The sequence below is a fragment of the Micromys minutus genome, assembly GCF_963924665.1.
Source record: "Micromys minutus genome assembly, chromosome: 6".
Taxonomy (NCBI): Eukaryota; Metazoa; Chordata; class Mammalia; order Rodentia; family Muridae; genus Micromys; species Micromys minutus.
The window spans coordinates 47,192,307-47,208,805 of record NC_137975.1 but is presented as its reverse complement, the minus strand read 5'-3'; the positions used below and the strand labels follow the sequence as shown (position 1 = coordinate 47,208,805).

General features: G+C 39.9%; 1 protein-coding gene across 14 annotated transcripts in view; it reads left to right on the top strand.

Moving 5' to 3' along the window:
- Window positions 1–16,499, top strand: part of CACNB2 (calcium voltage-gated channel auxiliary subunit beta 2) — a gene marked incomplete at both ends in the record, with an annotated part of 343,951 nt that overhangs the window by 310,418 nt on the left and 17,034 nt on the right. For all 14 annotated transcript variants that reach the window (XM_080917897.1, XM_080917887.1, XM_080917893.1 and 11 more), the window contains 3 exons: window positions 8,284–8,406; window positions 10,151–10,287; window positions 13,316–13,392. In XM_080917897.1, coding sequence (XP_080774023.1) covers window positions 8,284–8,406; window positions 10,151–10,287; window positions 13,316–13,392 — 337 coding nt within the window. The remainder of the gene's footprint in view (window positions 1–8,283; window positions 8,407–10,150; window positions 10,288–13,315; window positions 13,393–16,499) is intronic.

Sequence of the window (16,499 nt, the reverse complement as noted above, 5' to 3'; positions counted from 1 at the left end):
TATGTAGGGATGTAAAACAAGCAGAAGTCCAAAGCAAGAGGTGGAGGGTATAAGGAAGGAAAGCCAATGCGATGGACACCCTTGACTGCTTCTCAGTGTGACTGATTGCTTGCTCCTTCAGACTGTCCTCTGCGGCACTACCCAAAACCGTGTCTCAGTCAGATGGATGTTACCTATCCCTTTTGATCATGCTTGTTCTGAGGTCTGTCCCCTGGACATCATGTCTGTGCTTCCCTGGATTCAAACATAATAACATGCATCCCACAACCACTCAAGGGCCCATGCAGGGGGATTGCCAAGAGGTGCTTGGCACAAGAGGCAGATGGGACCAAAAGAATCTGCAGTTCGATTTTTAAAATATTAAAATGTTGTTTACCTAAAATTAAATATAATATACGGTTGAAATATAGTTTAAATATGTTACACCCCTTTATATGATGATGCATCACTTTGAGAGCAATAGGCTATCAAACAAAAATCCAGTACCTCGAAGGAGAAATCTCCACCTGTGTTGCTGGGCAAGGGAGTTTAAGAGACCCATCCAAACAATATTCACTATGGCCACTGCAGTTGGTTGCTTCCCAGAACTGGAGGTAAGGTCCTATTGCTGAAGACACCATGCATTCCAAACCTAGGACTTGGACATACAAACCTGGAACTGACTAGAAAACTTCATAGTATCAAAAGGTGCTATTCAAGCTGTCAAAGGAAAAAGACAATCAGGAGTGTAGTCTTACTCAGTCTATGAGTCACCACAACTGCACCAGTTAGATATTCACAGTGGTAGAACAAGGGCACTTTTACCTTGCAAGTAATCAACAACTATCTAATGACACTCAAAGGTCCACTCAGCAGGAGGGAAGTAATGCTTGGTAGTGTAAACCTAGTCATCTACTTGTGACTGGGAAGTTACAAAACCTAGAGGAGAATCTACCTCTGTCATTATAATGTTTGTTTACTAAATCACCATGAGATCTCTTTTCTAAATACCCATCTTGATACCCACAGATAAGTATGTTCTCGCTCATTAAAGAAGCTCTTTGTTTTTTCAACAGATGGAGACCATACCATAGATACACATGTACTGAAAATGAAGATAACAAGTGACTGTGGGTACCCAACCCCAACTGACAGATTTACAATGCAAGCTCTAGACCCAGGGTTTAGGAAAACCATGCAAGAGGGAGTAGAAAGACTGAAAGGTCAGATGCCCAGGACACTCATTGATAGATTGTGTCCCCTGGACATAATAGGGGAAAACATCCATCAAGTCTCAACAATATGATTTCCTCGACAAGACCAATGTCAGAAATGGCAATACCAGGTGACAGGACAATCCAAACAGGTCAAATTCCACATGATTTCAGTCGTAGAGGAAGAGCTACAGGAGGTCAACGGCTTCTGAAAGAGGGAGAATGAGTTGTCTCCATGGAGAAACTCCTACACAGCTTGTCCCATGCCAAGTGGCCAGCCCTACCTAGACACATACATGCCCAAGCCGCTAAATAAACGTAGAAATGTGTGTGTGTGTGTATATATATATATATATATATATATGTATTATGTGTGTGTATTACTATGTTAACCTATACAAACATAAAAATACAGATATAATACACATAAAAATACACATTATATATACATATATACACACATATACATATACATATATACATATATACATATACATATATACACACACATATATGTATATATATATATATATATATTCTTTTCTGTAACTTTTCATGCCATATCTCGTGTGTATGTGTGTGTGTGTGTGTGTGTTTAATGCAGAAAATTGGACAGGACTTACCAAGCATAGTGATTTCTCTTGTTAGTTATTCCAATTAAGCTTATTTTTATCTCTTGTATTCTAAAAACTCTTAGCAAAAAAGAAGTCTCTGTTTTGAGTTGAATCATATTTATAACATCACAGCTGTGGTCCATGTAAATTGAAGGTGAGACCAATGGAGTATCTGCTCATTTCTTATTGTATGTTGTTTATTATCTCTGATTTGGTTTTGATTTTTTTTTTTTTTTTTTTTTGAGGAAAACCAAAACACACTACCTCAGGATGTCCTTGACCACTTGTTCCTTCTGAATGCTGGGATTCCTAAAATGTGCCACCATTCCTAACTGCTATTTTCTTAATGATTTATTTATTTCATGTGAGGACACTGTCGCTATCTCCAGACACACCAGAAGAGGGCATCAGATCCCATTGCAGATGGTTATGAGCCACCCTGTGGTTTCGGGGAATTTAACTCAAGACCTTGAGAAGAACAGTCAGTGCTCTTAGCCCCTAAGCCATCTCTTCAGTCCCCCCAACTGCTAATTTTTAACATTTTGCCTTTTGAAAGCCTTAAGGAGCTTGTACTATCTAGGACTAGAATAAAAATGTCTTGAGTAGTTATTTGGGACAACATTGACCCTAAAAGACATAATATTCTTTAAAAACTTTAGTGCCATGTGTTTAAGTGCTTTGCCTGCATTCATGTCTGTATACTGTGTCTATTTCCGGTGGGAACCAGAAAAGGGCATAAATGGTTGTAAGCCGCCATGTGGTGCCAGCAATCGGATCTGGATCCTCTGCAAGGGCAGCCAGTGTTCTTAGCCATTGGACCATCACTCTTTCTTCATATTATAAGTGTTTGTTTTATTCACAGCTCATTTGTAGACATCTGAGTGATAACATGTTAACACTAAGTGTCCCTCAATCCTAAACACCATGATCCACTGCTGTTCACTTCTTTGGACTCCATCCCACTTCCTCCTTCAGCATGTCTGCCAGCCACAGTACCTTGCTTTGGAAAGGCTCACAACAGGGAAGTCACGCTATCAAAAAAGCTCTCTGCGTTTCTAGAGTAGGCAATGAAACAAACAGGCTCACATGTCTGGAACCAGCTACCCAAAATTCTCTGTGCTAATTTATTCTCTGCAAAATGTTTGGTTTGGCCATGGAGGTGGTCTTCTTAGTTCTTCTGTTTCAAGAAAAACGAAACACTTGAAAGGAAATAGGAAAGGAAAACAACCCCAAAATGTGCATACCTTTTGACCTCTAGCACTTATGAACTCAATAAGAACCACAGCTGTTGAGCAGAGGATAAAATGATGGTTACTAATTACCACAAGACATGATGTGGCTGCCTGTGCTTGTAAGCACTGACGCTGAATAGGCCTTTCTCGAATTTGTTTAGAAGGCTTCTTTGGAAATTCTTTGTAGTGTGTAATTTTCTAAATAAGCATAGAATAGACATTTTATAATAGTTTAAATGCCAGGCAGTCGTTTCAAGACACCCTGCTATTAATTCCACTTAAATCCTTCCCTCCCATCCTTGAGAAAAAGAAATACTGAATGGAACCATGATGGCCAAGGTAAGTGTAGGCAGTACCATAGGCCTGAGTTTGCTGGGCCACTCTCTCGACTGAAACTCCTCAGGGAGTTTTGCTGATGGTGTCTCGGGAGATAGCTCCATGTCATCCCACTTTTTCTGTTTTATTTTTGAACTTGACAAATGATCAAGGCAATATTGGGAGAAAGTAGCTAAGAAATAGGATATGCGAGTGGGTGAAGTATCAGCAAAGAATATAAATAAAGCTGTTTATTTGAGCTTTGGAAGGAGCAAGTACACTGAAGACACAGGCAGCCATGGAGAGGGCTATTAGTTACGTTTGAATCTATCTGTAAGGGAATCTTCATTACTTAGCCGATGTCTTCTGTCTGGGGTCAGCATGTGTTCTCCCTCTTGGGCCATAGACAGCATGCAGAAGCAAGCCCTTGGTCCTGAACTTTACTATCACAGAAGTTTCTAGTCTTCATCTTCTTGGCCTACTAGAAGATTTTGACACACTGATCTATCTCTATAGAATTTATACCCTGGAGAGCAGATGCTGTTCATTGATGCACCCTTGTTCAAACAGTCTTCTCTAGTCAGTGATAATGGCTGGACTGGTGGAAGATTCATGGGTCCCTGAGAATGCAGGCAAGGCTTTCTTGCCATGTTTAATTTTGGCTGCCTGGCCTTCCCCACATTTACTCTGTTTACTTATCTCTAACTTTAAAAGCTTCCTGAAATTGTACCACTGAAGAAATCATTTCTACTAAAATATTACACCAGATAAGATCAGGAACTTGAATTCGTAAAATTTACTTAGTCATTTATTGTGTGTGGGGGGCCTATACCATGTGTGCACCTGGTGTCAACAGAGGTCAGAAGGAATTTCATCCTCTGGACCTGGAATTTCAAATGTTTGTGAGCCACAATATGGGTGCTGGGCAGCAACCCTAGTCAATCTGCAAAAGAAACAAGTGTTCTTAACCACTGACCCATGACTCCTTACCTCCTTAACTTCTCTTTTTGATCATTCCATCTAATGAAAATTAGGTTGTGTTTTTTCTTTACATTTATTAAAAGAGAACAAGTTGGGAGTAGTTCTTATTTAAGAACAACCCCATCACATCCATTAAAACAGAAGTATAAATTACATCTTATGCTATTTAGTATTTTCTAAACAAAATGCATGCATTGCTATTTAGCATGAGGCATCTTTGTAAGAGTAACTAAAGAAATATATTCTTGAGCATCTATATAAGCATACTAATCATGGTTAGAAATTTTTAACCTCCAGGGAATTCCCTTTGGCTATTATATTGTGCAACTGGTGTGCTTTAGTAGAATTAAAGTAAACATGTTATACTCATTGAAATTATTATTTTAAATATGAACTCATTAAGTCACCTACAGGGAATAAGGCTGGAGTATCATGGGTCTCTGATGATTTGTTCATTCAACTTTGTAAACAAAGGCATTTATAACATATTAGCTTCTACTTGTGATAATTACTGATAGTGTAGCCTAGTGCCTACAGAAGGCTATAAGGACCCGAGAGGGCTTCTGTCATAAGTTTCTCTCATCTCTGGCAGGCCTCCACAGGAGCTCCTGTAGAACTGGTAGAGCATCCATTAGAGATAAAAAGTCTTGTGGCTATACAGCTATCCAAGACATTGCCTGTGGCCTGCTAGATAAACTTTCTCTGTCCACATCTGTCAATGACTGACCCTAGACAGATTGTAGAACTAAAAGGAAGGAGAGATTGCTGGAGTCAGCAGAAGCATCTAAAGGTGGACAGTTGGGACAGTGGTAATAGATATTTCTGGAATCCTTCTGGGTCTCTAGGCCAAGTGTTATATTGGAGAAACAAAGGGTGGTAGTGACACCAGGTGGCTTGGATTTTCAGCAGCATGTCCAGGTGACTACATTGCCTACCTCAGAAAGAGGTGTATTCATTTCCAGAAGAAGTCCATGACGAAATGTATAAACAGATGAGAACTCTGTAAGGAAACAGAATTGAGGCATATGGATGAATGTAGAGATCTAAGGGACTCTGTGGAGTTCAGTGAACCAGAGCATCCAGGGCTGCCACAGCAGAGGTACACAGAGAATCATTCTTAAGGCAAACAAACAAACAAAATTATCTTGCAAAGAAAGTTTATAACTTCCAGGCTAATGAAAATTCTTAGTTAACCCTTAAAATTCATTACTGCAAGGAATTTTTCCATGCTTTCTTTTTCCTTTTGTTCTTTCTTCTTTTCCAGAATGAAAGTAACTATGTCCTTCCTCACATGTCTCTATAAAGCGATGGAGCCGTTAGAAGCTACAAAGCCACAAGTATTTTAACAGCTCAACTCTTATTGCATGAAACCCTGTCTTATAGCTTGAGGGGAAAAAAGAGATAAGAAAAAAAGTTATAGCTAAAGAGATGAAACTCATTGCTAACCACAGCTACTGATGTACTAGACTTCAAGGTGACTCAAGCACAACAGTATGAAAGTGTGTGACTTTTCTAATGAACACCAGTAGTTTTCCCTTGTGAACCTGCTCAGTTACTGGGAGAAGCAAGGTAGACTCATGGGTATTTCTGGGGGCAGTAGGGGTACAAGGCATTTTTTTAAGGTATGTGATGGCACCGTCATTCTCTTCAGACACACCAGAAGAGGGCATCCGATCTCATTACAGATAGTCATGAGCCACCATGTGTTGCTGGGAATTGAACTCAGGACCTCGGGAAGAGCAGTCAGTGCTCATAACCTCTGAGCCATCTCTGTATACCTACAGGTCAATTTTTTAAAATACTATGTAAAATATAATTTTCAGGTCTTCACATTCCACAGAGACACCTAAGTAGCCTGAAGAGACCATGAACAGAGCACTTTAAGTTTCCTTGGCTTTGCTTTGCTTTAAAGAACATGGGTTTTGTGGGGAGATGGTTGGGCTTGAACACCTACTCCACTGTGTACAACCTAAGACAGTCTTTGTAGTGGTGTGCTTCGTTTCTGTGAAGTAGGTCTTGCTCTTTTGTTCAGGTTGACTTCAAGCATACTCTCATTCTGCCAAAGCTCTCCAAGCGTTGGGGTTATCCACGTGAACCATCATTCCAGGTTTCAGGAAAAGCTTTGGGGAACTCTTTCTTCATTTGGGAAAAACAGCTGTTAGCAACTTAGTGGCATGTCACAATCTACACACAGTACCTGGCATACTGCTTGTCAGCAGTCAGACATTCCCAAACTCTTACTTTTATAATTTTATAATTAGCCATGCACATACAAGGCAAAAAACCACCTAGAAGAAAAGATTGCAGGATGTTAGCACTCGGAACTGGTTCTCATCCTCTTAAGTGTTGGAAATAGGCTGAAGACACTGTGGTAACTAAGACATAGCTTTTGTGTTCCTAAAACAGTTTTACTTCATGTCCTAGAGAGGGAGGTGCTATTGTCTTGTGAAGGAGTGTTTATTGATTCTGTGATCTGTTTGGGTTTACTCCACGAGGTAATCTGTATTAAGCCTTTAATTCCACATGCCATAAAGAAGGCAATGAAGCACAGAAAAGTTAATAGTCGACCTTAAATGATGTAGCATGTGCCCACATTGGCATCTTGGCACAGGATCATATGAAGTAAAACTGGGCTGAATGATGCACTCCTACCTCAGTTACTTCCCAGAAGGAAAACAAGTTAGAAAAGGACTCAGGAATAGTACGCCAGAGCCATGAGACCAGCCTGAGAATGCAGTCCTTAGAGCAGTAACAGAATTTTGTGGCATTGGAATGGCCACAATGACTCCAAGCCAACCTGGTGTCCTAATAATGACCCTGAATCTAAATATGGATGTAACTACAACGCTACAATGCTTCCCTGCAGAAGCATACACAGGCAGGGCTGTAGGTTAGCCTCATATAGTCTATTTTCTCTGTCACCTTATCTTCAGCCCTGATGAAGCTTTTCTGATAAACCTGGAAAGCAAGCCCATCAGTCAGAGGCTGGAAAAAGGATAGCTTGAACTCAGTCTCAGAGCTCATCCTGATTTTCAGTCTAGCAGGGTGACCCAGCTTTGCTGTCCTCAAGGTTTAGAGCATCTCTTGGGTCCCACTGTGTCCCAGATTTCTGTACCAGTCTTTACTCTCTTTACTTTACGCTCTCTACTGCTCTGCCTTCCCATGAGCCCTCTGTAAGGCCAGGGTATCTTAGCTTCTGTTTAATCTTGCACCCAGGAGAGAGGAGACAAGAAGGAAAAATAGCCACTGGTCTCAGAATATGCATGCCACAGAAACCCGGCCTCCTTAATTTATCCCCATATCCTGAATTTGCATGTTTTTCCAATAGAGAACAGATAGTTAGTTATCTGTGAATTTTCAGAAGCACCAAAAAAACGAAGAATGACTAAATGAATATTATCGTTAGTGGTTGGGTGAACTCAAGAAGGAATAAATGGTTGGATGAAAAGGTCAGTGCTTTCGCAATTCCCTGCAGCCATGAATAATAGTTGCTAAGGCTGAAGCATACATTTTCTAGTTATTTTTCCATCTCAAACATTGTACCACTTGGAAAATACACCATTATTTCTTGAAATAGATATTCAATGTAGGGAGGATGCTTCTATGGTTTTGCTTTTTCTGACCCAAACCGAAGAATCGGGCCTTGTGTGTGTGTCCTGTTTTCTGGTTTTTGGCTGCTCTAATGTTGGAAATGCATATTTTATTCATCTATCTTTAGTTTTCTTCCTTCTGTACGTTCACAGAGAATAGCTCTTTCGCCCGAGTTTAGAAGCGGGTGGATGTGGCTGAGTGCTATCACCTTCACCGAGAATACTCACAAGCTACTTTGTTATGAAGAACCAATGGGAAGCCCTGGTTACTCCTGCAGTGTTGGAAGACATTTGTACTTAAAGACGAAAGTCACTGCTGCTTCTCTCCTCACGGTTTTCCCTCCCATCTCTTTTTTAGACAAAACCCGTTGCATTTGCAGTTCGGACCAATGTCAGGTACAGCGCAGCCCAGGAGGATGACGTCCCAGTGCCCGGCATGGCCATCTCATTCGAGGCAAAAGATTTTCTGCATGTTAAGGAAGTAAGGAACGTTTGTTTCTTTCTGTGAGATTTTTTTCACCTTCAGCTCTCACTCCTCAGGGCTGTGAAGTAGCCTTAGCTATAGCTGCAGTTGCGTAACACACAGCTAAATCAGTGGCTCAGAATCTCTGATATAAATAAACTTTTAATGTAGAAAGGAGTCAGAGGCTTCTAACAGGATTGCCAGGGCCCCTTTGGGCTTTGTGCCCCAGAAATTAGGAACTATTCTGCTAAGTGATCCATTTTTATGTGTGCCCTGCCTTTTCTCTCTTAATGATTCACCTTGATTGACAGGTGTGACTTTTTTCCTCGTGTCTGAAGTTGGAGTCATATGGAAGAGGATTTTTTTTTTTTTTGTTCCTTTTCTTTTTTTCTTTTCTCTTTTTAACGAGACAAGATTTCACTCTGTGGCCCAGGTTGGCCTAAAATCTTTTATGTGGCCCAGTCTGGCCTCAAATTTGCTACAACTCCCTACTCCCCACCCCCCTCCACCTCATTCACCTGGGTGCTGGGATTCCAGTTGTGAGCTGCCATGCCTGCCTCCCCGGAGGGTTCTATTGCTTCTTTCCACCAGAGAAGCATCATTTCTGCAGCAGAATGGAACGGTGGGAATTAGAGCAAGTGAGACAAGAAGTCGATGCCAAGAGAGTGGCTGTTCCCCTAAGCCAACAAGGACAGTCTGAAAACTGGAAAAATTCGCCTTTAAGTACATCTTGTTTGGTGTCAACATGTCACATGCATGTTCTGTTGGGCAGAATACAGAATAGTTCTTCCTAGACTGCACATAGCTTTTTCTTTCTTTCTTTCTTTCTTTCTTTCTTTCTTTCTTTCTTTCTTTCTTTTTTTCTTTCTTTCTGTCTTTCTTTCTTTCTTTCTTTTCTATTTTTTTTTATCCTGGAGGAATTTAGAGTTTGAGGCATTCCCACAAGGAAAGGATAAAAATTAACTGGCCCATGAACTAATTGGTCCAAGTGAAGGAGGATAGAGAGCTCACAACTGCAACAACTCAAAGATCTGCAAAAGGACATGCAAAAAAGGAAATCAATGTGTTCAGAAATCGTGAGTGTCAGCAGGAATGGGTGAACATACAACAGTAAGTTAGACTGATACAGAGACTTTTCTTGATGCTAATATTTTGAGCGGGATCATTTTGTACCCTCGAAAGAAACCCATGAGCATTCTATAAAGTGCTTAAGAGTGGATTTTGAAGAAACTAAAATTTGATCCTGAAGATTCAAGATACATATCCACCAGCAAGAGACAATCCGTCAACATCAACATGAAGAAAAACCATGTTTTTGAAAAAAAATGAAAAAAAAAACATGGAAAAAAATCAACATGTGAATGCTGTGTTATAGGATTTTAAAACTGCAGAGGTACATTTTGCTGATGCAGATTATTTCAAGAACATTTCAGTATTTCTCTCCCAATATTAATACTTGTAAGTACACCAAAAGGAAAAGAACTCTGTAAGACTTCCTAGCTCCTGCCAGGAATATGAATCTTTGAATGATTGTCAGAGATTTCAGCTTCGATCTATAGGCAGCACTGGTATGGGAAACACAAAGAAATAACAGTCTTTATTGGACTAATGGCTGGGCACACATTTTTTTGAGCTGAATGGTATTAGATGCATGCTTCTAACTGCCATGTTTTCCTCCCTTGAAAACAGTTGATGTAGAAGAAGGCAACTCTGATCTTTAAACCTCTTGCACTGACTCTAATCCTTTGGATTTTGTGTGCAGAAATTTAATAATGACTGGTGGATAGGAAGGCTGGTTAAAGAAGGCTGTGAAATCGGATTTATTCCAAGCCCGGTCAAACTAGAGAACATGAGGCTACAGCATGAACAAAGAGCCAAGCAAGGGAAATTCTACTCCAGGTATGAGGGAAAAACCATGTTTATATAAAGATAGACACAATGCCTTCCTTGCTTCTGTCCTGTTGCTTGCTGAGGACTGTGGTCCCTATCATGTATGTATTGAGCAGATGATGACACCATTCATAGATAGCATCACAGATCCTTTTACAAAACATTTCATCCCAGCTTCTGATTTACATTCCATCTGAGAACAAATTAATCATCATTAATAGAAACAGCTATGGCCATAAAGTATTACATTTTGCCCCCAGCACAGAGGAGACTCTAAAGTCCTAATCAGTTGCTGAATATCAGCAAGCAGCAACCACAGTGGCTAATCCCAGTGTCTGTAGATGCCCAATGTGGCTGGCAGATGCTTTAGGGATACTGGTCTCCGGCATCACCAGCAAATAGCAGCTCCTGTGGTCTCTCAGTTTCATTTTCACCTGAGAGATTCAATTTTCAATCCTACCAACTGTTAAACATGAAAAAAGACACCTTAAAATTGCCTTCACGATTAGCAGTTAGTGAAATTGTGTAATAGGCTAGATCTATTATTCTGATTGCAACATTCCTAGGAGGCTTACGCTTGGCTTCCCCTCACCAAGACATTCATTAGGAGGGCGTCTTACCCAGGGGGTGAATCTCATACTGAAGCCTGTATAGAGCTAAGGTGAAGAATACAATATGCTTCTCACATGGACAAAAGGAAGGAGATGGGGATGGCTTTATCTTAATGTGGGTGGCTGGGTTTCTATCTTACTCCATTACAACTTGCTTGTTTGTATAATGTAAACTCCGTTGTTTGTGCTAAAATTTTAATGTTAGAAAGCAGTTTTCACCTACTGTCACCAGACGAGCGAAACTGAATACATGTAGCCTCATGAAAACCAGAACTTGATCACTGTCACACTTCTGCTGTCTTGTAATTTACTCTACAGAGCTGGGTTACTTCCTTGTAGAACTGTATATACTTTGACTTTATTTCATTGCTTTCTCTACCAGCCTTTTGTTTAGGTGTGTTTAAGTGCATTCACTCTCTTCCACAAGTATTTACATTTACCTTTCCATACTTTTGTATATTTTGTAAGGACATAATCAAAGTCAGTGTGTATATGTATATGTGTGTATATATATATATATATATACACACATATACATATACACACATACACACACATATATACACACACATACACACATACATATACAGTATACACATATATAACAACATATTTCAGATGGCTGAATTTTGTGTAAATATGCAGATATATGTATTTGTACTATATATACACATATACATATGCATGCATGTATGCATGTATGTATATATGAAAATTTCAAAGACTGACAAAAATTAGGGGCTAGAGCAATGACTCTGTGGTTAAGAGTAATGTCATGGCTGCTCCTCCAGGGAACACATGTACAGTTCCCAATACCCACAGGGTGTCTAATACCTGTCTGTAATCTCAGTTCCAAGAGATCAGATATCCTTTTAAGAGCTCTAGAAACACTGCACCCAGGAGATAAATTTACATATATGTAGGCAAAGCATTCACACATAATAAGAAAAATGTTTTAAAAGACTAACACACAACAAAGGCATTGATACCAGAGCACAGTTCAAGAACTTGGCATGTGGATGTCACATCTGCCTCTGCTTTAGGAGTTAGCCACAACTGACACGATTTTACATAACACAGTATACTGCCTATTAAAATTTATAAATAAGAAGAGCAAACCTGTGCTTGAACTAAAGTTACACTTTGGATACAAGCAAAAGGTGAAAGTTGCAGGAAGGAGGTGCTTGGTCTTAGCAATAATCATCCTCGCATATTTGACAAAAGTGATTCTGTAAGTTTTGCTCCTTATTAGCTTCCTCATGTCCTTACTGAGCTGTGAAAGTGTTTGAACTTTTAGGGAGACATGGAGCCCACATGCTGGTTGTTTAGTAAAGTGTTCGGCCTTTGCTTTGCATATTAAAATGCTAGAAGAGTAGGAAAAATTTCAGCCACCAAGGGCAGATCATTTACCCGCACAGCACTGTTTGGCTAGGGTGGCAGTGCCTCTTGAGGCACACACATGGTTCTTTCTAGTACGGCCTGGCGCATCCATGATAAGAAGAACAGGGTAGTGCCGTTATATTGCCTGAATTCCATGGAATGCATAATCTGATAGGATGTTTCTGGCATTTCTATGTGTTAAGGGACGACACACATTTCTACATACTTGTGAACCACCCACTCCATCAAAGGTATATAAGCACATGTTCTATCACACTTGAGTCTGATGATTGAGTGTTTTTAAACTTTGATATTTTTCAGTTTTTACTTTAAAAATTAGCATACAACATATTCGATATCATTATGACATTTTTCACCAAGCATGTTTTTAGTGAATTCTCCTTTGCCCCTTTCAGAAGTGTTCAATAATCTTCACAACTCAACCAAGCAGAATCCTCCTTGTTAACCTTGTTTCGTCTTCTGGTTAATTCTTTTTTCAATCTGTCTTTAAGTTTATTCTTGTGTCTTAAAGATTGGTGAACTGGCACATTGCTTTGTCCCAGTTGTTTTTCTTTTGCAGGTTGCCATGGAAGCCGTACTTTTAAGATTCTAAAATAATCAGGCCAACCCAAAGGAACTGGATCTAAGTGAGGAGACATGCCTATTAGGTGTATTAGCCTTGAGGACTTACTTGTTGCCTTCACATCCTCTAAATGTAAGGCAAAGGATGTCTCTCCTCTCTGACCATCTAAGATTTGGGACTGGAGCTTGGGGGCCAGAGAAAATATCCCAGCTCTTTCCCAGCCTCTCAGGAACACTAAGAAGAAAAATTAAACCCTGAATTTCCAAGCAAAAACTATCATAAAATTATTTCAAGTACCACAGGAATGTTCACTGGTTAATGGCTGTTTGCTTCCTCTAAACAAATAAGTATTTTTAAAAAGTTCAGTAAAAATACAATTTATTAATTACAACATTTATCCAGCAGTATGTTTTAGCATCGGAAACAACTGTCGGGTTTAATCTGAATTTTTGCTTTACTTCAGTAAATCAGGAGGAAATTCATCATCCAGTTTGGGTGACATAGTACCCAGTTCCAGAAAATCGACACCTCCATCATCTGGTGAGTAGGCCGTCGGTGCTGACCACGACTTTGCCTCTAACGCTACCCCAGACTTCTTTAGCTGCATGAATTTACAAACCTGCAAATGTGGAAATTCATCAGATATAAAAACGTCCCCATGAAGGTTTTTAGAGGTGATATGGACATTTTTTCATGGTGTTAAATATCAAACAAGCAAAGTAGCCCGTGTTTGCTGTAGGTTTTCATGGAAGTAACAGTGGTAATTTAATTGCTAGTTGTCAGGGACAGTGAAGCTTTATGTGAATTTAACTTTCAGTGTATTTTACTGTATCATGTGCAAATTTAAAGTTCTATATGCAATTGCTGGAAGTTGACACCTTGTATCAAGTAAATATTCAGCAAAACTATATATATATATTGAAGTGAGCAAAATCTGGTCACCAAAGAATATGTCAATTTTGGGATCTATATTGGTTGGAAAGACTATATACATACGACTGGCAGCAATTTAAAGCCACTGAAAATTAAGCAAGCTAGTCTGCTCAGAGTGGACAACAAAGGCCTTGCAGTGTTAATCAGGTGCACATGTCTGCCATGGTGGACAAGCAATCAGGAATCCCTGCCCACACAAGGGACGGAACATGGAAAGGGCAGGGATTCCTCTCTAGCCCTTACACACACCCTAACTATCTAAAGGACCATCTCTGAATGGTCCTGGAGACCGTATGGGGGCCCGAGCATGAAAGAAGCTTACATCAGATTGTGATAAACCCCCTGATGGAGAAAAGTAAAACTTTTCTATGTCCTCTAATGGTAAGGAGACCTTGACTTTTGCTACATGTTATCACTACTGAAAATCTCTAAGTCACATGACATAACGACATGAAGATGAACGTAAAACTTGACTAGAGTATTTAAAAGCACAGCACTTGGGAATAACTTCCCTGACATGCTAAGAATAGAGAACACTGAGATCAACTGGCCCAGGGAAAAACAGAACAAAACAAATGAACGATACAATATCAGAATATCTGAGCTCTCTGCTGAGTTTCTTATCAGCAGCTCAATGGATCTATCTTCAGAAAATGCTAGACAATTTTTTTCCAAGTCTCCTACCAAGGACAACTAACTGCTCCATAGCAAATGAGACTGGCTTGCAAGTTTAATTTTCATGTTTTGCAGCAGCCCTAATTAATTCCCAACTCACTGCTAGACCAAGGAGTAATTTTCAATCCCCATATATAAGATTGCAGAACATATACCTCAAACTACACCTGTGTTTAGACCTCACTCCAGAACTTGGCTTGACTTGACCCAAGCTCTGAGAGTAAGCTAAAATGAGTTTCTAAGTTTCTCTAAATAAAAAAGGAATGAGGAAGGAAAGTGATAGTGAAAAACCAGAGAAATATTTTTAAGTATGTGGAAGTACTTTTCCTAAGGAAGGCTAATGTTTGCCCAGGTAAGGAAACACAAGTGTGTAATCAAACATGGGTAGCATCTCTTATGCGAAGCATCATTTGAGTTAGGTGAAGGAACAGAAACAGAAAGACTTGGAAAGCTTGCTAAATGTGTTCTGAATACCGCATTTACAATTACTTCAGAATGAACACAGACACTTCCAGACCTAAGATAAAGTAAAAAGTCACCAAGCACTAAGCTGGAAAGAGATTTTTTGAGCCCGTGCCAATAAGATGGAGATGAATTTCCATCCAGAATTCAGGCTCTGTGTGGATGGTTGAACATCTCGTCCTTGCCTGGACTAGACCTGCACGCATACCCATTCAGTATGAATTTCCCGTTTAAATTCCTTTCATTGAGATTTCCCTTTTAAAACAAGTCTATCTGATGACCACAGCAGATGAGACTCAGCAGATATACCCTAAAATCTGCTTCCGAAATGTCACCATCCTGGAGGCCTTGTCAGAGTTTCTAACATCAGTTCCAATAAAGTTCTTGGAGGATGCTCATTCCCAGATGACCTTCATAAACCCAGTTAAAGGCTGGGAGGATAAAGTATATGGGAATATGTCACTAGTAGGGAAAGAGACTTGGTACTGGTTAAGACCTATTATTAGAATAGTAACCTAGATGCCTGCCTTCATGTCCAGAAGGTGTTACCAGTGTCCTTGCTTGTTAAGGAGCACCATAAAGAAATCCTTTATCATGAGCAAAGCTGTAGTGTGGTGTAAACATCTAGATTGATTCCAAACACCTGAAATTTTATGACTGTGGCATTTCTCTGCAGATCAAGGTCTGAACCTTTAACTAATTAGTATGTATAGACTAGACCAAAACAAAGTCTCTTACCCATAAAATACTAGAGCTACAAGACTGCTGACTAGTCAAAAGTTCAACCCTTCACAGACTTCTGAACTATTCAAACAAACAAACAAACAAATCAATTAAACAGGAGATCTGCCACCCTGTAGTCTGAAACTTTTCAAATCACAGTAACTGTAAAACTGCAAAAGAACGTGCTATTTACCAGATTACCTTGGGTCCTGTGAAAAGGCCAGGAGAGGCAACTGTAAGCCTCAGTTCCACTTGTTTCTGGGTAGCTGAGCCTACGCACCAAACTGTTACTCTAACTAGCTATTTGTTTGGGAGTTAACATATTTTGCACAAGGCCCTATGGGGTGAATACATTTCCTTTCCTGCTGCTTCACTTACTCTCAACCATAAAGTAATTGCCTAGAAAGCTCATTTCTGATACTGTTTTAAACCCTGATCCCAAGGACATGACCAATGTGGAAGTAAAAGGAACAGAAGGAATGGATCTAGATGTTGAAGGTACCTCACCTACAAGGTGGTGTGGTGCAGCCATGGGCACAATTCTAAGACAGGAGCTCTGGGCCCACAGCCTGGCACTTCTGGACTTCTGCCAAGAACAAGCCCCTAGCATTTTGTGGGTTCAGTCTTAAAAACACAGGTGGGTTTGAGCTGATCTTAGAAACTCCCTACCTGATTCTGCAGTCGATGCTCTACAGCAGCCTCATGTAGAAGGTTTTCAGAAACTTGAAAATGAAAGTATGCATCTCTTTTTTGCACTTACTGGTTTTCGAGATATATCTTCAGGTAAAAAGCATTTCAGAAGTAAAAATACTCCTAGCACCCAACCTAGAATCTTTACTGTTCTTTGGGGCCCT